Here is a 23,654-nt window from a genome sequence, read left to right as displayed (position 1 = left end):
CAAAGTAGGGAGAGGCTACCTCAGGGAAAGGAGTGATGACATCATCAGATCATCACAGTTGCCTTTTGCAGGAATCTCTGGCATGTAGCTGATCCATCATCATGTGGAATTTAGAAATACCGAGGTGGTATATAATGTGAGCGGGAGTATATTAGGCAGTACACACACTGTCTCTGCAATCTTCCTGAAGGAATGTGTTGTAGGTTGTATTAAGCTTTGTTCTCAAGTTTGGAAATCCACTAAGGATTGAACTTGTAAAGCTATGAGTACCAATTGTTTAGAAAAACACACAAAGGTAAACTGTGGCTTAATCATTACAGTTTGTCTCAATGCATGTCTTTTAAGCACTTTAGCATTCTTAAGAATACCTGTTATATATTTCCAAGTTAACTGTTCCTATTTTCAGATGTATTGCTATTAACTTAAGGTTGTTATCTCAAGGCTGTATTCCATGCATTCCTGTCTGGTCAGCCTTCTTGGGTGAATGAAAGTCCCATTCCTATTTGTCATCCTCATTTTGATGTCACCATATGTTGAGGAAATCTATGCCACTTCGAAACCTAATGCATTTTTTCCATCTGAGCATCTTATTGTTAGGTAATCCAATTATAGGTATCCTTTATTTACGCATATGCAGTAAGCAGGCCTTTAAAGATATGTTGTATTTCAATGTGGCAAAAACAGTGGATTCCTCTTAAATATTAAGCTAGTGCCACAGTCGTGCCCAAGCACTTCCATTCTAGTACACCCCCGCCGCAAACCCTCCTTCACATAATAACACTTACGCTGACTCTGATTTGCTCAAAAACACCAGCAAAACATGCCATGCCCCTGTCAAAGAATGTTTAATGTTCATTGTTAGGAACTCATGGTGGAAACAGTAAAGACAGACACGTGATCACAGTTCAAGGTTGTTTATAATACTGTATGAATGGGTGAGAAAAACGCCTAATCTAAACCTAAATCTAAGATGAGAGTAAGCTACGACCATCAAATAATAATAAGGCAGTCCTAGTGGCATCTTGTCAAATAAAAAGGGCCCATACTAAATGTGGGATATTGTTCACCAGAAAAGAGAGAAGTGTTCACCAAATAATAAGTCAGGATGGTATGGCTTGGGTCTCCCTACCCCACGTTTTAAGCACGGGACAAGGAGGGACTCATCAGCATAGCACACTTATGGGCCTCGCCAGCATGAGGTTATAGTTACTTGCAACGATACTCTTCTGGGGCCAAGTCTGTTTTCTACAAAGTCCATAGAAGGCCTGATGGACCATACACAACAAGCAAAAGCTATCTTCAATAAATCTTCATGTGGGTGATCTCTCTTCACCCTTGGATTCCCCTCAGCCGGGCTCTGATCCTGCTCTGCAACGTGGGCCTCCCTCAGCGGATTCAATATGACCAACCACTCACTGTGGACATCCCTCGGTCGGGTTCACATTTGTTACCACAATTTTCATTGGTGTTATTGTTCACCGTAATTCGCAGGCATCCCTCAGCCAGGTTCACAATTTGCCTCATAGAACAGTTCACCTTGCTTTCAACACAATGTGGGATTCATTTCCCTTAGCTTCCTCCTGACATCCCTCTGTCGAATTCACATAGCCATTCTAATACAATGTCTTCAGAAAGCAGGGGTTCCCTTCCCCTAGCTTTCTCTTGGCATCCCTACATCGGGTTCACACTTGCCTCTTTCCTCTTGGTTATGGGACAAAGACTTTCGATTGTACAAGGTGTTTTTACTCAACCCTTGTAGGACTACTTTGACCTCCTGCGTCGGCTTTCCTAGTGCCTTCTGGGGTCTGTAGTTTTAACAAACTGGCACCGGCCAGAGTCTTTCGGATGAGCGCCCACGTTGCGCTGGACCACTCTGCAGCTGGTCTCTCCCTGGATTGTTTCAACCATTCCGTAACACACAAAATCTTTGTTCTTTCAGTTTACGTTATGTTGCCATTTGCAACCTTCGCTCAACACAGTTCTGTTTACTATCAGTTCTACCTCCGACTCACTGGCTGTGATGAACCGCTTGGTGTTTCTTGTCTTGGGAGTTAAGGACGATACCATGGTAGCAGGCGCCTCTGCCTGACTTGGTTATCCGTGTAGGAGGGCTCTCTGCACCATTGACATCAGCTACACCACAAGTTAGCCGTTGATCCCGGCATTGTGATTCCTTTCACATATGCTTTGCAGGTCTGGGTCGAAAAGGGCAAGAGCCCTTCCCTCCTTGTCGTCCTTTCTCTTATCACTGCCTTCCTCCTCCTTTTGAACTGCCATCCTGGAATAGCTGTCTTGTCGTGTAGTCTGCCTTGCTCAAAGGTTGCTCTCATGCGCCACCTTTTATCCCTCTGAGGAAGGGAAAGAGCCGTTATGTGTGTGTGATTATTGTCACTTGCCTGACTCTGCCTGACCCTGGTGTTGGGACATGTCAGGTAAACTGCCCTGGTGTTAGTCCGTTGTTTTTCTTGGTGTAAGAAGATGTTCATGTCGGAAAAGGGGGCCGGGTGGTAGAGCTTCTGAATATCCTACGGGGTAGGATAGGGAGAAGGTGTTATAGGGAAGGGGTACCGCAGCTCACCCATCAGTGTCCCACTTCCACTCCCCGAGGGCCCCCCATCCAGGTGATCCACCCACACTGGTCAACCCCCAGGAACTGGATCCAATGGCGATGGCCGTGTCCTGGCCACCTGGATGACAGATCCACAGGGACTAGCGGGAGAGACACCTTCAGGTTTCTCACATCATGCTCTAATGCCCATCCCTGGTCTATGCAGAGTTAAACGCACCTGCACACACTCACACACGCACTCACACACAAACACAGATATACGCACACTCACACACAGATCTATCCACACATACACAGAGATATACACGCACCCAGATACACACACACACACACAGATATGCAGAGATATACACACACACAGAAATATACACACACAGATATAAAGAAATAAATACAGACACACACACAGATGCACACAAAGATACACACACATATGTACACACACACACACACAGGGATGATTTACTAAGCTAAATAAGTGGCTTAAATAAGACACAATTTACTTAGCTCAAACAAAATAGTGAAAGTAAAACGTAAGCCACTTTCAGGTGCAAGTGTAAGTACACAATTGTCTTAGCTTAGTAAATCATCCCCACATATATGTTTGCATTGGATTGATTCACTAAGCGTGAAAAAATAATGTAAGTAAAACTAAATTTACTTAACTCCAAGAAATAGTGTAAGTAGAACCTAAGCCATTTTTCGCCCACTATTTTTCTAGCTTAGTAAAACAGCCCCTCACAAATATACACACACACAGATATACACACCCTGAGATGCACACACACATTCATATACATTCACCAACAAGTCACGCACCCATACAGCTTCTATGTCATTCACACATGCACCCAGAACATTTGCCCTGCATTCACATGCGTGTTTGCATCCATGTACACCATTCATGTGCACTTACATACCCTTGCATACATATATACATGCACTTTCACACCCCCATGAATATTCATTCATAGATCCATACATACAATCCTCGCACACACCACACAAGCATACCCAAACAAAAAAAGTTTTTATTCCTTACCTGCTGCTTCCCTTCAGACTCTCTGCTGCCTCCTCAACTGCTCCATAGATCTCCAACAAACATGCTCCATGCAGACAGGTACAAGGAAACATGGAGAGACTCCTGGTTGCCGACATGCGCTGAGTACAGAAGCCAGAGAGCGACGCCTGCTACTCAGTCTGCGGGGCAAAATCTGTAAATGCCCACACAGCGCTGTGTACTGAGTGGGCATTTACAGATTTTGGGCGAGTCTGGCCTGTGCACGCCCTATCCTGTGTATGCCTCTGCTGCAGACCTTTCTACTTCAACCTCAACGTGTATGGTACACCCATAAAACATTATTTGTAGCTGTTGAAACCGCTACTTATGCTAGACATGGAGAAGTCCTTAACATTTCTTTTTGCACCAGTTCATCGGCTGTCCCTGATGTGGTACGTTTATGGCAACATTTTAAATGATACAAGCAGTCCGGAGCATCTGATTGAATAGTATCCATTAATAACATGTACATTACTTAGCTGAATGTACATTACTTAGCCCTATGTCTTAGCTGAATCGACCACATCCACACTTTTAACCTCTTTTCAGGGAAGCATTCTTATGGCCCCAGTGTCAGAGCGCAGCAGGGTCATGGTGGCGCTGTGCTGCGGAACCTCAGGGACTGTGCGCACTATCCAAGATGGCCGCTGTTCTGATGGTATGCCCTAGATGCTCTAGAATTGAGCAGTCTAGGCACTGATTACATGACGTGCAAGTTCCTTATCTCTGCTGTCGCGGAGGCAGTGGCGGCTCGCAAGCTGCAGTTGTCCCCTCTCCCATGCTGTGTGAAGGCTTCCCTGTGCCTCTGTGTTCTTCCTCACTTTGCCTGCTTCCCTGACCTTGTTCCCTGGCTCCTTTCCTCTTCCTGCATCCTGCTCCTATATTCCTCCTTTCCTTCTGCCTTAAGGCTGGGTTCAAGCCTCAATCTATTATTTATCCGGTATTCTTCTAGAATCCTCCTTACAGCACCTCATTTGGATCCTGTCTACACTGCTCCACTGCTTTCTGGATGTTTTTTCCCCTGTCTGGGGTTTTCTCTCATTGGGGTATGACCACATGTGGACACTTTGGGCTCTGGTTGTTTCCATCACCATGGAGCACAGCGGCTTCTGACAGGGGTCGACCTTACCTGTACAATGCTTGTCGCACTCAAAGGAGCAAGGTGCGGCTGACCTCTGATACCTCTGCAGAGAGAGCTTTCTTTTCTCAAATCATCATACATGAACGTTATAATTTGTATGTATCGTATTGTGCTCTGGGGTAGTATTTATGTTCATGGGTATTAGTAACAACACTAAAGATGCTTTGGACTGCAACTCCTTTTATCCTTTGCCACTGACTATGCTGGTTATAATAGATGGAAGTTGAAGTTCAAAACATCTGGAGGGCCACATATTGAGTAACCATGCACGATGAGCTGAAAGATCAAGAAATATAATTCAAAATGTTTAGCTGTATGTGACTACTGTTAGTATGTTAATATTTTACAGTAAATGTGTTAAAACTACTCATTGCAGAACAGTCAATCATTGCTTTCCAAGCCATGCATAGACTGCATTGTTCTTTCTTATCCAATATCTTCTTTTTGATTACCTAGACCCTGACGAAGAATGCAGGGGCAAAAGGCCAAAAAACAGTGTTCCTAATTACTGACACACAAATTAAAGAAGAAGCTTTCTTAGAAGATGTTGACAGTCTTCTTAACACTGGAGAAGTACCAAACCTCTTTGCAATGGATGAAAGGCAGGAAATTATGGAGGTAGAGTGCCAATTTATTTTTTTGCTGTGTTCGGTATGCTTATTTAATTGTACCTTTTCTTTTCTTTTTTCTTTTCTTTTGTTTGATTTAAAATACATCTTTCACAAGTTGCAAGTTCAATAATACATCATATACTTAAACTGAATCATAATTGGATGTTTTTTAGTTTCAGCAATATCTGCTTGCATTGATCTTTTCAAGATAGAGACTGCTGTTCTTCCCCTTCATTAGTTCTCTGTGCATGAATCAGGTACAACTCACTGAGATGGGCATTTCACTGCATTTAGTGATGGCATTTTCATGGGGGCCAGCCAGGGCAGGACACAGCCTGGACGCAATCTTCGCCACAGAACTACTCATCACCACCGCACCCCTGATACAAATACTGTGGAGCGACCATCTCATCATCCCATTCGTGATCACTCTGCCTACTCAAGTCTGCCTCCAACCTCCTAAACTCACAACCACTACAAAAAGAAACTGGAAAGACGTCTAAGAAAGCAACCTATTCGAACAACTGGAGTTAACCAAACCCTCAACTACAGAACTAGAGCTAGCTGACCTAGACGGGAAAGCAGAGCTATTACACAAATGGATAGCAGATACAATTGACGAGATCGCCCCAGAAAAACCATGTACCCCATAAAAAAAAGAGCAGTGGCAAAATGGTTCACCCCACTGTTAAGCACAATGAAAAAGGAAAACAAAAAATGGAACTGGAATGGAGGATAGAATACAACCCAGACAAAAAAAACACTGTTCCAGAAACAAATCCGCGCATACAAGAAGAACATTCAAAAGGCAAAGAGAAGGCATTATGATGACAGAATCACCAATGCCACCAACACACAAAAAGGTAATGTTTAACATCATTAAAGAAATGAGAAACCCACCAGGCTGTGATAACACCCCAACCCCCTCAGAGAAACTATGAAACGACGTGGCAGACCACTTCAAAAAAATCAATGACATCCGACAAACCATTCAACAGAGACCAACCAACCACACCATACAACCAAACAAACCTAACTCAGAACCGCAGCACAGACTCAAAAACTTTCCTGAAATATCAGCAGAGGCATTTGCAATGCTGGTAAAACACAGCAAGAAAGCTGGTTCACCCATCCCTGTCCCCCGGACATCTACAAATCAATCCTCGCACAAGGAACGCAAGCAGAATATTACAGAAACCTTCTAAATCTATCACTGACAACAGGAACTGTACCGAGGACCTTCAAACTAGCATATATCAAACCACCTCTGAAAAACACAAGTGGTGACGTAGAAGACCTCTCCAACTACAGACCGATCTCAAACATCCCCTACCCGGCAAAACTCCTGGAAACCTACGTATACAAACTAACCCAAGAACAGGTAGAAAAACACCACCTGCTAGACCAAGCTCAAGTCGGTTTCAGACCCGCAAGAGGTACGGAAACAGCACTATTATCCATCTGGGATGACCTAAAAACTAACGCAGACTCAAACACAACCTCAGCCATTATTCTGCTGATCGCTCCGCAGCCTTCGACACAGTTAGCCATGACACCCTAACCAAAAGACTAGAAGACATAGGCATAACAGACACAGCACTACGCTGGAGTAAATCATTCCTAGCAGACAGAACAGAAACCCTATTGATTAAATCCTTCAAATCCACCCCACGAGTTAACGACTGTGGAGTGCCACAAGGATCCTCACTATCACCACTGTACTTCAACATCTACCAGAACCCAGTTATCAGAATCTTCAAGAAATACAACATTACATTCTACAACTACGCAGATGATACTCAAATCATCTACAAAATCAAAGACACCCAAGCCGATCATTCAACTGTAATCGACTGTCTAAAAGAAGTCTTCAACTGGATGAATGCCAACAACCTGAAAATCAACCCAGGAAAAACAGAAATCATGATCATATCCAAAGGCCAAGAGAAAAAAACTGCCATCCAGTGGCCAACGGAAATGGGAACCGCACCATCACCATCTAAGGTAGTAAACAATCTGGGAGTTCTGATGGACAACACTCTAACCTTAGAACCACAAATAAATGCAACAGTCAAGAAATGTTTCTTCCTCCTCCACACGGCAAGAAGAATCCTACCTTTCCTCTCCTTCACGCACAAAACACTCGCTATCGTCGCCCTAATCATGTCCAGAATCGACTATGCAAACAGCCTCTACCTTAGAATACCAGAATACCTCCTGTAGAAACTACAACGGATCCAAAATACAGCAGCCAGATTACTCCTCAAACTATCCAGAAGAGACCACATCACTCCTGCCCTAAAAACACTACACTGGCTCCCAGTAAAACATTGCATCACCTTCAAAACATGTGCATAACGCACAGGGCAATCTGTGGACCAGGAGCAGAATTCCTACAAAAGAAAATAATCTACAAGCCAACGACACTCAGGTGAAGCAACGAAATCCGTCTGGAACTAAAACCATACCTTACAAAAAAAACTTGGAGGCACCACCTTCTACCACTTAGCCGCAAAAACCTGGAACAACATCCCAAAAGAAATAAGAAACACCAAAGATCACCTAAAATTCAGAGAATTACTAAAAACCTGGCTCTTCAACACCACAAACTGAAAACCGAAACTGAAAACCGAAATAACAGAAAGGAAAAAGAACGACTAAACCGGAAAGGACACTAACAAGCTCCCAGAACCGACTGAGAAGCACTCACGGCACCTGGACGGGTGACGCCGGGTAGAGTGGAACACAGGCGACACCCATGGAGATGGAGTCAACAACCCCAGCCAATCCCAGCCAACATCTTCACTCGCCCCTTAGCTGCTACTAGGCACCACAGTGTTGTGGAATTGTAAAGATATTACCAATCGCCACACCAACTGAGTTGTCGACACTGGCAGGTGCACTGGACATATAAGTGGGAAGGAAGGACGGACAGGTGGGGTTGTGAGGGAGGATGGTGGAGGTGGGAGCGAGATGTGAAAGGGACCTTGAATGCTGGACGGGCCCAGATCAGGCCAGAGGCACAGGGTGCCCCCCCATCCCATTTGGAGAGATTACGCAAGCCCAACACATCAATTCAGGATAGAGATGCCAACTAACCAATTCCACTAACAATTTCCCCCTCTGCATACACCTCTCAAACTCAAAACCAAACAGGACCACAAACCTACAACACAACAAACCGCACAAACTTCACTACACTGCAACAATAAAACAAAAAACACACATAGACTTGCACAACAGCACACAATGACTACCGACTTCAAACACCCCAGGCCCAGCCAACGGACCCACCGGGTTGAGGCCGCCAATGGCATATCACTGCATTCTTGCACTGTTCCAGCTTCCTCCCACTAACTCACCTTCCCTTCCTCTTTCAGCGCGCCAGAGCACCAGGGGACCACTCCGGTGGTGATAGTGCACAGTACAAATGTCCATTAACATTAACAATACAATACTCACCCTAACAAAATATGCAAATTGCAATACATACATTCCAATTTGGACAGCTGCTAAACAGTATATAAAGCTTTGGCTGCATTCGGTCTGCCATGCTGAGTCTTCTGAAGTACAGGCATGCAAGAACTAGCTTTATGGCATATCCCAGAGTTTCCTGGGCTAGCGATGGGCCCTGGGATGCAACAGAGCTCTGGCAGTGCTCCGGCAAGACTAACATTGCCGGAGCGGAGATCTGTCATGTTCCGGCACATTTACTACCCTGAGCAGGGCTGCTGTTTTTTGCCTACTCTCATTCCCACAACCTATAGTCCTGGCCAGCTGTGCTCAGGTGGGTAATAAATGCACCTGAACTGGTCTGATCATGCCTGAATACAGGCTGCTCTGGGGTGTGTGTATGTGTATGTGTAGGGAGCAGTGCATCCCTTTGGGTAGTGTAAGGAAGGCATGGTATCAAAAATAGACAGACACAAGTGATTACAATTCATGGGTGTTTATTAAACTGTGTAATGGGCAAGAACAACACCTAATATAAACCTAAATCTAAGATGGGAGCAAGCTTCGACCATCAAATAATAATAATAAGGCAGTCATAGTGGCGTCTTGTCAAATAAAAGGGCCTATACTAAAAAAATCTACTGCCAATCCTTACAGCTAATTTAAAAAAGAGTGTGGGATAATGTTCACAAGAAAAAGAAAGAAGTGTTCACAAATGATAAGTCAGGATGTTATAGCCGGGGTCTCCCTTCCCCATGTTTTCTAGCACAGGAGGACAAGGCAGGAGTCTCAAGCACAGCACACTCCTGGGCTTCTCTGCACGAGCTTACAGTTCTAGTCACTGATAACATGCCTGTTAGTGGTTAAGTCTCTTTTCTACAAAAAGCCTCTTGCTTCCGAGGATCTGATGTGTTCAAAACAACAAAACACAAGTTCCTTTTCCGTATGTATGTTGGGTAATTGCTTTCACCCCTGGGTCCCCCTCTTCCGGGCTCAGACCCCTCTCGAATGTCAGCCTCCCTCCGTCGGGTTCACTACAGCTTTGATTCAAAATGCGTGATTCACTCTCCTTAGCTTTCCCCTTGTCATCCCTCTGTCGGGTTCACATAGCCATTCTAACACAGTTCATGATTTGCTAATTCTCATCAGAAAGTGGGGGTTCCCTTCCCCTAGCTTTCGTTTGGCATCCCTCCATCGTGTTCACATAGCCATTCCTATACAGTTCATGATTTGCTCAGAAAGCGTGGTTCCCTTCCCCTTGCTTTCTCTTGGCATCCCCCTGTCTCGTTCACACTTGCCGATTTTCACATTGTTTGCAATTTCATCAGAAAGCGGGGTTCCCTACCCCTAGCTTTCTCTTGGTATCCCTCTGTCGGGTTCACACTTGCCGATTTTCACACTCAGTTGGTGTTCACCATGTATCAAAGACTTTCGACTGTATGGGGGATTTTACTTGACCCTCGTATGACCACTGTAACACGACACATGGCCTCCCTCAAGGCCCCTTGGTCTTTGTAGTTTCGTTAGCAAGGAATACAATATAGAGTCCTTCAGATGACCACCCACGTGGCGCTGGACCCCTCTGTCTGGTTCCAATTTCACTTACAGAAGACTTCTGTCGAATATCTTCTTTCTGTATATACACTGTTGCTACTGCAACCTTGGGCTCAACACAGTCCGGTTCGTTATCACTTTTTTCCCACTCACCAGCTGGGTTGAGCTCATTGGCGTTTCCCTTTGTCGCAGGAGACAAGGGCAGTACCACAATGAGAACCGTCTCTCCCCGCCCTGGCAATCAGTGTGGGAGGGTTTCATGTTCTGCGGACCTTCTCTATGCCACTTGCCAGCTGCAACTCCCGGTCTTACGTTTGCTTTCACAGAGGCTTTCCGGGTCTGGTTTGAAAAGGGCAAGGGCAATACCCTCCTGGTAGTCCTTTAAAATCTGTCTGCCTTTCTCCTCCTCTTGAACTGCCGGTCAGGTATGGCTGCTTCCTTGTGCGTTCGGCCTTGCTCGAAGTGTGCTTTCCTGCTCCGCCTTTTATCCCTGTGGGGAAGGGAAAGGGCTGTCAGGTGTGCATAGTTATGGTTAATTGCCTGACTCTGCCTGACCCTTGTTTTGGGACATGTCAGGCAAACAGCCCGGGTGTTGGTCTGTTGTCTGTCTCGGTGTAGGAAAGTGTTTGTGTTGGAAAAGGGGGCAGAGGGTGGAACTTCGGAGTATCCTACGAGGTTGGATGGGAAAAAGGTGTTACATGAAAGGGGGTACTGTGTCTCACACTACGGTGTCCCGTGTCCACTCCCCGGGGACCCCTCATCCAGGTGATCCTACCGCACTGGTCCACCCCCAGGAACTGGATCAAATAGCGATGGTCATGTGCTGGCCACCTGGATGACAGACCCCCAGGGATTGCAAGAGAGACACCTTCAGGTTTCTCACAGTAGGACCTGAAGTTATTCCATGCTGAAAATGAAAAAATCAACCAGTCTTTTTAGGGCAACATCATATTGCACTCTGGTGTTTGTAGTCCTGTAATTATCACCTTTACTTTGAATGCACAATGACGCGTGCTTCCAACACCAGCACAGAAATCTATTTGAGAGCTCTGTTACAGCATATTATTATGAAACAGTGCATGACTGAAGTAGTTAGGTGAGAAAATCGGGCAGTGCTTTTTCTGCATCACTAGCTTTAGAAATGTCACACCTAGATGTTATTTTGTAAGTAGAGTACTGTTATTTGGCAAACGAGAAAACATTTCCTTTGAATGTATGTATGGAATTGTATGGTGCAAACCTAGCTAGCAAGCAAGAAAGCACAGTGAATAAAGGGCGAGAATAGAGAAACAACAGGGAAATCTGTGTATGGGAGGCTAATTAAGAGGGGTCATCCCATGGGCTCAGGTTCAAATATATGTAGATGTCCAATGGTCTTTTCAGAGCCTGCATGAGTGTGTTTTTAATTCTGGAAGGACCCTCTCTGGCTTTCATCCTTACCCACACAATAAAATAAGTATCATCGAGGGCTATTTTTAAGTGTGCCATTTTAGGAATCTACATCTGGCACTACAGTCCATTCCAGAGGATTCCAATGTGGAAAAAGGCACAGGAATCTCTGTGGTTCTCGGTTTCTTGTGGTTTTTACTGCCCGTCCAGTAAATGTGAAATAATTGCATGTTTGTGCACAGTAGATGTTGTTACTTTGAGTGATGTCCGGACATTTAATCGAAAAAAATTTGTCGACAGGACATTTGGTCGACGTAATTTCGTCGAAAACCAAATGGTCGAATTATTTTTTTATTTATATATATTTTTTTAAGGTTGTAGTTTAGGGAAAATTGTTTTTTTTAGAAAAAAAGGGGGTTGTGGGGGGGGACCCCCCCCAAAAAAAGGGGTAAAAATAAAAAAAAATTGTCCAGTCGACCAATTTTTTCCGATCAAATGTCTGGTAACCACTTTGAGTCCTTATGGGTTCTGACTGATTTGTTCAGATTTAAAAAGCAGGATGAAATCTATGGGGATTCAAGCTACTTTGCTTGCATCAAAATAAAATGTGGGTGGAGACAGAGATGCTGTCGGTTTCCCCTCAAGGAGTTGGGGAATGAGCACAGTCTATTTCCTCCTCTGTGAAATCCTGATGAGTGGGACGGAGTGGAAATAAGAGCCTCTTTCCGAACTGCATTCGCAGTCGAACCTTCCCTCCTCCAATTTGTTACATTAGTCCTGCTAGACACATGGGAAATATGACATTAAAAATGATGGCTGGTCTATATCAAGGCTCAGACAGCATTTTGCCAGGAGTAGCAGGTGGCATATAAGAGTAGCAAAACCGCAGCAAATGATTAAAACCTAACTAATCCTACATTGAGCTCAATAATAACAAGCACCTTCACAGAGAAAAGCAGTGTAGATATAGGCTGCTTTATGAACTGGTAGATTTTTGCTAAGTGTGGACAAGAGGAAAGGTGGTCTCACAGAGTGTTGGAAGTGGAAGGAAGGGGACATGAAGAATGGAGCAGGAGGAAGGCGGCTGAAGAGACTAGAGGTCAGGAGAGGAAGTTGAACAACGTGGTGAAGATTAAGAAGGTGGAAAACAAGGAGGTAGTGAAGAGTAAGTAGGAAGTGGGACACAAAGAGGTGGTGAAGAGCAAGAAGGAGGTGCAGAGTGAGGAGGATAAATTCAGGAACATGAAGAGTGTGGGGGATGGAGCAAGAGTTACAGAAGGAGAGGAGTGACGCTTCATTCAGCTAGTCAAACTATTATATCAACTCCCTAGGGCGGCACAAGTCACAAATGTCTCCTACATTCTCACTTATTATAGTTACACAACGGAGCTGTATGCAATGGCCATAGAACCACTTGATCTTAGGGTACAGGCAGAAAAGGACATGGGGTTTCGTCGGGGCAGGAATACAACATTGTATTTATTTATTTGCATGTAGATGATGTACTCTTGTACATCAGTGAGTGCTCCTCATATCTCCCATGCTTATGTGCACTCCGGCAAGAATTAGGCCCAGTAGCAGGGTACAAAATCATAGGTACTGCCATTTCGGACAGGTATACCCTAGGATCCAGGATGGTTTGCCCCTTTCAAGCTGCAAAATGCAACAGTGATCAAATACTTAGGAGTGCAGGTGAGAGCAAACGTTGCTGAGCTAATACAACTTAACCACCCTCCTACTATACACAAAATAAAAAATGACGTGATCAAATGGAATAGTCTTCCAATATCGCGCACGGGCAGGATCAGTGCTGTGAAAATTAATACTCTACCCAAATTGGTATATCTGGCACAGATGATCCCGATGCCCCTGCCAGCGACTATGATACGAGATCAGGAAAAACAGGTTGGGCAGTTTATTTGGCGTCATAAAATAGCCAGGCTCATTGTTAAAACAGGTGAAGACATGCTTGTGAAGATTTGAAGACCTGCTCACAAATCTTGACTCTAACTCTCCTGCTGTTCTTATTCTCCTCAACCTCTCCTCTGCCTTTGACACGATTAATCATTCTATCCTCATAAAATGGCGCTGTGATACCCTTGGCATCACAGACTGGGCACTGTATTGGCTAACCTCTTTCCTCTCCAACCGCCCATCCCAGCTCCAACTGGGCCCTTTCTCCCTCACCACCTCAGTCTCTACCTGTGGTGTCCCCAAGGGCTCTATCCTATCGCAGTGACTTTTCTGTGTCTATCTCGCCCCTCTTACTCACCTGATCTCCTTCTTCTCTACTAATTTCCAGTGTTATACTGATGACACACAGTTCTCCTTCAAACTTCCCTCTACTACCTCCTCCTCCTTTCTCATCCCTGATTGTCTGACTGCCATCCAGGCATGGTGTGCAGCTAACAATCTCTGCTCTAATGCCAGTAAGACGCACATCCTTCTCATCGGGACACATGCACCCCATTTCCCTCCTTCCGTCTGGCACCCCTCCTTGTGCCCTCTACCCTCACCATCCGGTGAGGCCAAAAACAATGGGGCCATGTTCAACTCCACTCTCTCCTTTGCCCCTCAAATCTTGGGCCTTCCCAAGGAGGCCCACTTCCAGCTTCACCTCCTTAGAAGCCTTCTCCCTTTCCTCACCTTTCCGCAGAAGCTCAACGTCTCCATGACTCTGGTCCCCTTTTGGCTGGACTATTGCAACAGCCTCTTTCTCAATCTCCCCCTTTCCTCCCTATGTCCCCTTCAGCTAATCCAGAATAGGGCTGTAAGACTTATCCTTGGCCTCAAGCCCAGGCACCGTATCTCTCCAGCCCTAAAATCTCTCCACTGGCTCCCAGGGACTGCAAGGATGAAATTCAAGACCCTCTGCATCATCCACAAGGCTTTCTGGGGCCTGGGATCATCTACCTCCAACTATCTGCTTGTCAAACGCTTCTCCAAGTAGAGAGTGGGGGGGGGGCATGTCTCTCTTTTCGGCTGGTGCCTCTCTTTGGAACAGCCTCCCTGCCCCTCTCAGACTTGAACCAGTCCTCCTTAAGTTCCAGAAACTTCTCAAAACTCTGATTTTCTCTACCTTTTTCCCTTCCATGCTAATCACCCCACTGCTGCTGAGACTGGCAGATTGGTCCATCATGAATCTCACAGTTTACCAGGCCCTCTACCCAGTTGACACCAGCACCCCTTACCCCCTTCAGCACTGCCCTTGCCCCCTGAGTGGCGGTGTGCATCTCACCCTTCGCATTCCTCCACCCTAGCACTTAGCCAGTGGCCTCCCACCCTTGCTCCCCTTGGCACTTCCCTCCCGGGATCCCTCCAGCAAATGTCTGTCCCCTCCACCCCTTCCTTATCTCCCTCACTTCTCCTCACTGCACTTGCATGTCCGAATTTCACAAGGTCTAGTAGGACCACAATCGTATAGTTACTGTTTTGCCACTGTTATTCTCCCTGCGTTCCCTCCCCACTTTGTCTTGTGGTGCCTTGACACACCATTCTGTTGTATAGGTGCCTAACAAATGCTCAATAAATAACTAAACCCTACAAGCGACTAAGGAAGATGAGGGGGCTGTTTCTTCCGTTGTTAGGCAGAAAACTGTGCAGTTCCCTTAGGGACCACTGCAAAAGATTTAGGACTACAGGTGGTTGGCAGTAAACCCAATTGGTTTCCGTCTGTAAAATCCAGATTTACCTGGTAGCTGTGGCTGAGCAGTCAGACCTCTCTCAAGATGAGTGAGGCAGTATATAGAGTATACACAATAGGTACAGAGATACAGTAGCACAAGCAAACACTGCCCAGAGCTTTGGTGTAAAAAGTATATAATTATTTATTTAAAGACACACTTGTAGATTACACTAGCACAAAAAGAGGTAAGTAAATTCAACACACAGTCACTATTATATATATACAACCCTAATTACTTATTAGACAAGTCTTAGTGAGAAACACCACTTATTTTCAGACAGAGGTGCGCGCTTAACATAAGATGGCACTCTAATAAGTTATTTAAAAAGGGAGGGAAAAAGGCAGAGTTATGAAAGCACACAAATCTCAATACTTTTCAAAGAACCACAGTGAGACAGGTTAGGCAAGGTCTACTGGAGAGCAAGGAAGTTCAAATGCCAGACCCACTCTTAGAGAGCAAGCGAAATGTGTCCAGGATCACACAGTGGGGTTATGCCCAAAGAGTCTTTGTAAATAGTTCACAAAAGATTGAGATCAAGTCAGGAAAAATTAGTTAACAGGCCCCAGGCTAACCCAGGTTAGAAAGTCGAGATTTACTGTCACCCCGAACGATCTGTCACAAGGGAAGCCAGGTGGGACACAGTACCTGAAATGGGAAGAACGCTCCAGCGGGGGCAGTTGTTCCTCGCAGCGGGTGCAAGTCAGTGTTTCGTCCAGAGGAAGAGGGGGTCTCAACGTGGAGGAAAGATGAAGGTCGTTGAACTGCCAGGGAAGAAACCAGCCGCAGAGTTTCCCGGTTACAAGGTGTTAGGGAGAATTTTCTGTAAAGGCTAATTTACCAAACCTAGTGAGTCCCCCAGCAGCATTGCTGTATTTTTGGGGTTTATTTTTTTCTCTCCTGCTAAGAGTGAGATTCTTTTGCTCCCACTCTTCCACATGATTTGAGGTGTTCCTTTAACTTTCCATGTGTTTTATGGGCTATGGGGTCTTTTACTCCATAGGATCTCATGTGTTTTTTTGATGTGGGTTACACAGCACCCTCCGTGCCGTAACCCAGGGGTGTCGTAGCGACCCCCCAACATAGACTCCATGCCCAGGGACTGACTACTGTCTCCCAGGGCATGTAAAGTCACCATTGGCTTTGCTAGTCCCAAATTATGAACAGAAACCAGTACAAACCATCATATTGTGGACATACTGGTCGGGGCAATTCGATTGCCCCGGGGTCTGTTGTTCGAGGGGGCACTGTCCAGTTCCCCCCGACCGAGTCTTGGCTGGTGGCAGTGGATACTACTTTTTATATTCGACCGCGAATAAATTCCTGTGGGATTTTCCCATTGTTCGAGGCTACCACATTTTAAAATAGCCTCGAACATACCGCTGGTTTATTATATTAATATAAATTCACCGGTTTGTATTTTTTGAACAAGCATGGATACTTGTTCAAAGATAACGCCTTGGTCATCCCAAAACAAAAACTACAACAAAGGATAATAAACCTCTGTCACGATACCCTTTACTCCGGAAATCGTGGTATTACCAATACCCTCCGACTAATACAAAGGCAATTTTGGTGGCCCGGAATGAAAGCTGACGTACAAATGTATGTTCAGGCATGCTCTGTCTGTAATCAAAACAAACACGACAACAAAAGACCAGAGGGTCTCCTACAGCAACCTCCACTACCAACAAGGCCTTGGGAATTCATAGCTACAGACTTCATTGTGGAATTACCACCTTCCAGGGGATACACAACCATCATGGTCACCATTGACTTGTTTACTCATATGGCTCATTTTACACCCCTGTATAAACTGCCATCCTCGTCAGAACTTGCTGGAATTTTCCTGGAACACATATTCCGTCTACATGGACTCCCTTCCAAGATCATATCGGACAGAGGGCCTCAATACATTTCTCAGTTCTGGAAACACCTTTGCCAGATACTAGGAATTCAACGTGCCCTCTCCTCAGGCTACCATCCCCAAACCAATGGAGCTACCGAGCGTGTAAACCAAACCGTGGAACAATATCTCTGTTGCTTCTCTACCAAGGTCCAGGACGATTGGTCCCTTTTAATACCAGTGGCTGAATTCGCTTATAACAACTCGGATCACTCGGCCGTTAAGACCAGTCCCTTTTTCTGTAGCCAGGGATTCCACCCTTTGGTTCTACCTACTGTCCTTCCACATCCTACACCAGTTCCCACAGTCGATTCCTGGATTGAAACACTCATTAATGTACAAAGAGAAGACAAAGAACAATTAGAGAAGGCCAGGACCCAGACCAAGCTGTATGCGGACTCCAAAAGAAGACAGAGCCCTTCCTACTCAATAGGGGATAAAGTATGGCTATCCTCGAAGCTGCTGCCACGGCATCTGCGACAAAATAAATTGGCTCCCCGGTATTATGGGCCATTCCCTATAAAGGAAATCATCAACCCAGTGGCCTTTTGACTCAAATTACCAGACTCCTGGAAGAAAATCCACCCAGTCTTTCATACATCCTTAATGAAGCCACACGTCCAGACATCTCGAACTAACCTCCGGCCTAACCCAGTGCTCGTCAGTGAACGACTGGAGTGTGAGGTCTCCAGAATTTGTGATTCCAGATATAGACGTGGCCAACTCCAGTACCTGGAGGAATGGAAGGGATATCCCCCCAGTGAACGCACATGGGAACCTATCTCAAACTTGGAATACCCCCAGTTTACTCAGAAGGTTCCATCTCACACACCCGGGCAAACCCGGCGGGATGGGTTTTCGGGGGAGGCATGCTGTCATGAACCATCGACCTCGCCCTTTCTGGGCCTCCTGCTCCCTGACACATCGGGGTCTACACTCCATAATACTACCAACATGGCTGCAAGCCCAGAACGCTGCTCACCAGTCTTTGCGTTCTACACAGCGTGCTCTATAAAGAGGCCACACCCCCGCGGCCCTGCGCGTCTCAACGCTGCTGCTAGCTTTGACCGGACATGTGCTCCGTACTCTTCCTTGTACTATTCTGTTGTTTCCTGGTTCCAGGAAACCCTTTTTCCAATCTACCTTCCCTCCTTCTTATCCAGCCTTCCCGGAATCCTTGCACCGCCTCCACGTGCTTCTTATCCTTTCTTCTGAGTTTCCTGGAGTTTCCCCTTGATCCCGAACATCGAAGCTGAACGAACACTGTAAGCCGAGGACGGCCGAGCGGGCTTGTATAAGACCCGAAGCATACGAAAGAAGACTCCTCCTAAAGAAGTCATCAGGCAACGAAAACAGGTGAGAAAGGGGGAAACCTGTGACACCTGCTACAGGGCTGCACAAATATGTTGGGTTAAAGGATGGCTCAACACGGAAGATAACACTAGCTGGCGATTAACCAAATTGGACTTGATTCAACCGCTTTCTCCTGAGAGATGATCTTAATGCCGCCGCCGTTGAAAACCGTCCCGCATAAAAACAAATACTATTATAGGGCCTACATTAAGACAATGGCACTGTGAGGAAGGCATGCTATCAAAAGCAGAGACTGACACAATGGATGTAAGTTTCAAAAACTTTTATTCAACTCAAAGGGGTTTGAGTTGACTCTGCCCTAACTCTGGAATGGGAGTAATCTCTTCCATTAAAACAAACAAAATAGTTCACATCAGTCTACTCAAAATAAAAAGGCTTATACTAAATAAACTTACCTTGCTTTCCTTCTCAAAATGACAAATGTGGACTTCAACATGGCCGCAGTGGAGGGAGGACGTGCGTTTGCTGAGCTCCGTCTCCCCACCCGAGCAGCAGTAGAAGCTTGCCAATAAAGAGGACTTCTCGCGGCAAATTTGGCGAGGAAATAACCCCGGGACCTGCAGGCGGAGTCAACTGAGCCCCCATTGCTATCCGGTGCGGATCGCTGCAATTCCGAGCAGAGGACAGAGAGAGGAAGAGCAACAAGAAATGGGGGAGGTGAGGATCGCAGAAAACGACCCGGTGAGGAGACCGCCCACCAGCAGAGCGAGGCACCAGCATCGGGGGCCCCCGCATCCCCAGAACAGCAGAGAAGACTCGCCGCCAGGAGACGAGCGGAGAGGACACCTGCGCGGACCCGACGAGGAGTGGAAGCTGTGAAGCACGCCCCCCAACAGAAGACCGACCAGGAGGCTCCGAGCAGTCCTGCTGGGGGAACGAAGAGACACACTGCCAGTGACCAGCAGCAGTGGGCAGCCAGAGCAGCCGGGGCTGCTGACAAGGTGAGCCAGGCTTGGACTTGCCCGGGGACGGCGGGGAAGGAAAGGATACCCCTCCCCCGGACCATGGGAGCAGAGACCTGGGTCCGGGAAGCGGGGGAAGCCCACGCGCAGGCATCAGCAGCCCTGGAGCCGCGGCTCTGTGGAGCCCAACAGCGGCAGCATTTCAAACTTGGTGCCATACGCACATATCGTGGGGGTGAGGAGGAGACGAAATACGAAGCGCGGCAAGGAACACGGGCATCTCAGGCCCTCATCTAAGCAACCGGACCTGCCCCCCAGCAATCTGAACCTGGTGCCATACGCACAATACGTGGGGGAGAGGGGGACACGAAGCACGAAGCTTGGCAAGGAATACAGGCTCCTCAGGCCCTCATCTAAGCCCCTCATCTAAGCAACTGGGCCCACCCCCCCTTATATGGACATCTGCTGGGAGTCAGGCCATAAAGAGACACATGAAGCGGGGGACACGGACCGTCCACTGAGAGGTGGTGAGTGATCCCCCCACCCCCGGAGCCAATATTCCGAAAACACACCGCTGAGAGGCCCCCCACCCTCCAAGGGGGGAAATATTACTAAAGTGAGAGGCCGCACAGCAGAGGGGGCCATGTATGACCCACCCCCCCTGGGAGAACAGCAGGGGAACCTGCGGCCAGAAACGAAAACTGGGCCAACTACAGACCTCATTCTCCCAGTCCCCCCGTTAAATAGAAAACAGGGAGTTGGCGGTAGGGCCTGAAACCGGATACCACACAGCAAACCACACGGCCCAGCCAGAAAGCAACCAAAGCGCGGCCCAAATGTCAAAATTCAGAGGGAAGCAAAGGCAAACATATCCTCCAACCCAGCAAACAAAACAAGATCAGAACCTGGTCCACCTCTGGTGAGGAGACAAAGGGATCCCAGAGAAGGCGAAAACGCACAAAGGACCGAAAAGTGGCCCAGACACGGTCCCCCCCCCTGAAGAGATGGCCACGAAAGAAGATTTGAAGTCGTGGTTTGGGGAATTCCAGGCACAATTTATGGACTCAATAAACCAGCATCTGGATTCCATAAAAAGTGAATTCAAATCAGCGCTGCAGGAACTGAAGACGGAAATGGCAGGGCTAGGAGAAAGAACAGACACCCTCGAGAAGGTAGTGCAAAACATGGAAGAAGAGACGCAACAAGTGGCAGAAACATCTGGTCTGCCTAACGCACAACTTGGAACTCCAGTGCGAAGATTTAGAAAACAGATCACAAAGATCAAATATAAAAATCAAAAACATGTCAGAGACAAAGATCTTGAAACGGCGGTGCAGCAGGTATTCAAGGATATCTTAGTCCTGGTAGTGGAGGAAGAGATCCCGATTGACCGAATCCACAGGGTGGGGCAAAAGAGATCAGCAGCCCAAAGGGCCGCCCGAGAGACGTGTTGGTGGCCCTTATCAGGTATACACAAAAGGAACAGATCCTCAGAAAAGCAAGGTCATTGGACCACATACGAATGAATGGGGAAGACATCCATTTGTTTCAGGACCTCGCACAGTCAATGCTCCAAAAAAGAAGAGAGATGGCCTAGGTAACGAGGGAGCTGGCCTCACGTCAAATCAGATAAAAGTGGACATTCCCTTTCGGTCTGCTGTTCACATGGGAGGTGACGCAAAAAAGAATAACATCAAGGGAAGAGGTTCTGAGACTGCTGGACATTCAGGAACAGGAAGATGAGATCCCGCAGGCTAGCGGCACTGACCCCACTAGCAGAAGGAATCGGTGGGAAAGGAAAATGATTAACAGAAGGGTGAGATGCTCCAGCAGAAAGAAATAACAACCAGAGACGTACCCCGAGAGCAGGAACAGACAGATGCCATGGCAGCGCGCCTAATGAAAACAACCGCTGCAGAAGACGAGCCGAGAGTCCAACCAACAGGTGCCGGGAGGGGAAGGAGGTGATGACCCAACTGCCATTGAAGTCATGGGGAAGGGTTTAGGATTCCCTTCAAAGTTATCCCTGAGAGTATTTGAGGGCGTGACGCACAGGGCGATACGCCTGAGCGACCGTAGAGAATCATGCCATCGTCAGGGCAGAGTTGGGGGGGGGTAAGAGGAACGCGCCATTTGGGGGTTGCGAGACACGAAGTTGGGGAGGGAGAGTTGGGGACAGGGAATGACCGGGAAGAAACCTGAATCTACAAAAGGGGGAAAATAATCTAGTGAAAGACTCCTCCTACAGAAGAAGGGATGGGGATAAAAATACTGACATACAATGTTAGGGGCCTAAACTACCAAGTCAAGCGAAAAAAAAGTGGAGAAATTCCTCAGGCAGGACGCCTATGATATCGTAATGCTCCAGGAAACACACATAAGAGCTCAAGACAAACATAGAATTCGCTTTAAAGGGTTTAATCAAATTGAACAGGCGAACGCACAAGAGAAAAAGGCGGGGGTGTTTATAGGGATTCGAGATTCCCTGCATGCGCAAGTAAAATCCACATGGGGGGACAAACAGGGGACATCCCTGGTAGTGACAATAACAATCAAAGGTAGGACCCTGACATTAGCCACTGTCTATGCCCCTAACACGGGCCAGGACGGCTTCTTAAGGGATATGCTCGACAAAGTAGAACACCAAGCCACAGGGGATATTGTGCTGGGGGGGATTTCAACTTGGCATGGGATCCTTCCCTAGACAGATCAGGACCTAAGAAACAGGATCAGGGCACCCCGTCAAAAATCTCAAACCAGAAAATGACATACCTCGGACTGGCAGACGCATGGCGTAACTTTAACGGTAAACAGAAAAGCTATACATACTTCTCGCATGTACACAACACGTCCTCAAGAATAGATTACCTATGGGTTTCGGTGGCACTCCTAGGGAAAGTAAAACAGGCAGTGATAGACCCCATTACACTCTCGGATGATGCCCCCTTGTGGGCAGCCATTAACTGATCTAAAAATTATCCCTGGCTATGGGCCTGGCGCCTCCCAGAGGACATTATTAGAGACCAGGTATCGGGACAGACTCTCACAGAGCACATCATGGACTATCTGGCCAGTAACGACCTCCCGGATACAAATAAGGGAACTCTGTGGGATGTCTTAAAGGCGGTAACTAGGGGACACCTAATAGCACTCAAAGCTCAGAGAGAGAAAAGGAATTGCCAATGGGAAAAGGAACTAGAGGCAAAAATAGGAGCGATTCAAGCCGAATTGGTTCAGATCCCAACCAGAAAACTCACGTGAACATTGACATGTCCAAGGGCAATTGGAAGTACTTTACACTAAAAAGGCGGAGAGGGCTCTCCTCCACACAAAACACGGGTACTATGTGAAGGCGAATAAAGCCGACAAACTTTTAGCGAGACAATTGAGAGGTAAGCAGCAGGCACAGACAATAAGGGCTTTAAAAGACGAGTCAGGCCAGCTCAAGACCCTAACATCCGACATAGGAGATATATTCCAAAGATTCTATCAGAACTGTACTCCACGGATCTCCCGAGAAAGGAACAGCAAGAAGCCTTTCTTGCAGGGGTAAAGCTCCCTTTGCTAACAGAGGAAGACAAACAGACCCTAGACAGGGAAATCACTATAGAAGAGGTCAATGCCGAAATACAGTCCCTCTGAAAAATAAAGCCCCAGGCCCGGACGGATATACCGCACTCTTCTACTAGACCTATAAAGATATTCTTGCCCCGTCACTCACAGCCATGTTCAACACGTTTAAGGGAAAGGATAACATGACCCAAACCATGAATGAGGCCAAAGTGTTGGTGTTCCATAAAAAGGGAAAGGAGGAACAACTTCCCAGCGCATACCACCCTATAGCTCTAATCAACTTAGATGCAAAGCTTTACACTAAGATCTTGGCAGCAAGACTGGCACCACTCCCTAAACTGATTCACCAAGACCAGTCCGAGTTTGTCCCAAATAGGCAATCTCACGTAGAGTATGCACCTGGTCGAAAAAACTGGAATGAAAAAGTCTCCTGCAGCCC

The 23,654-nt window shown here is 46.7% G+C and overlaps 1 protein-coding gene across 1 annotated transcript in view; it reads left to right on the top strand.

Annotated features, from left to right (window-relative positions):
- DNAH12 (dynein axonemal heavy chain 12) overlaps window positions 1-23,654 on the top strand; it is a 3,791,933-nt gene that overhangs the window by 2,187,451 nt on the left and 1,580,828 nt on the right. Inside the window, exon 44 of the mRNA XM_069643677.1 lies at window positions 5,227-5,388. Within this exon, the coding sequence (XP_069499778.1) occupies window positions 5,227-5,388 (162 nt within the window). The remainder of the gene's footprint in view (window positions 1-5,226; window positions 5,389-23,654) is intronic.

The sequence above is a fragment of the Ambystoma mexicanum genome, chromosome 2p (assembly GCF_040938575.1).
Source record: "Ambystoma mexicanum isolate Mex_15411 chromosome 2p, UKY_AmexF1_1, whole genome shotgun sequence".
Classification (NCBI taxonomy): domain Eukaryota; kingdom Metazoa; phylum Chordata; class Amphibia; order Caudata; family Ambystomatidae; genus Ambystoma; species Ambystoma mexicanum.
Note: the sequence above shows the minus strand (reverse complement) of the source record. Positions and strands in the feature narration are given on the sequence as shown.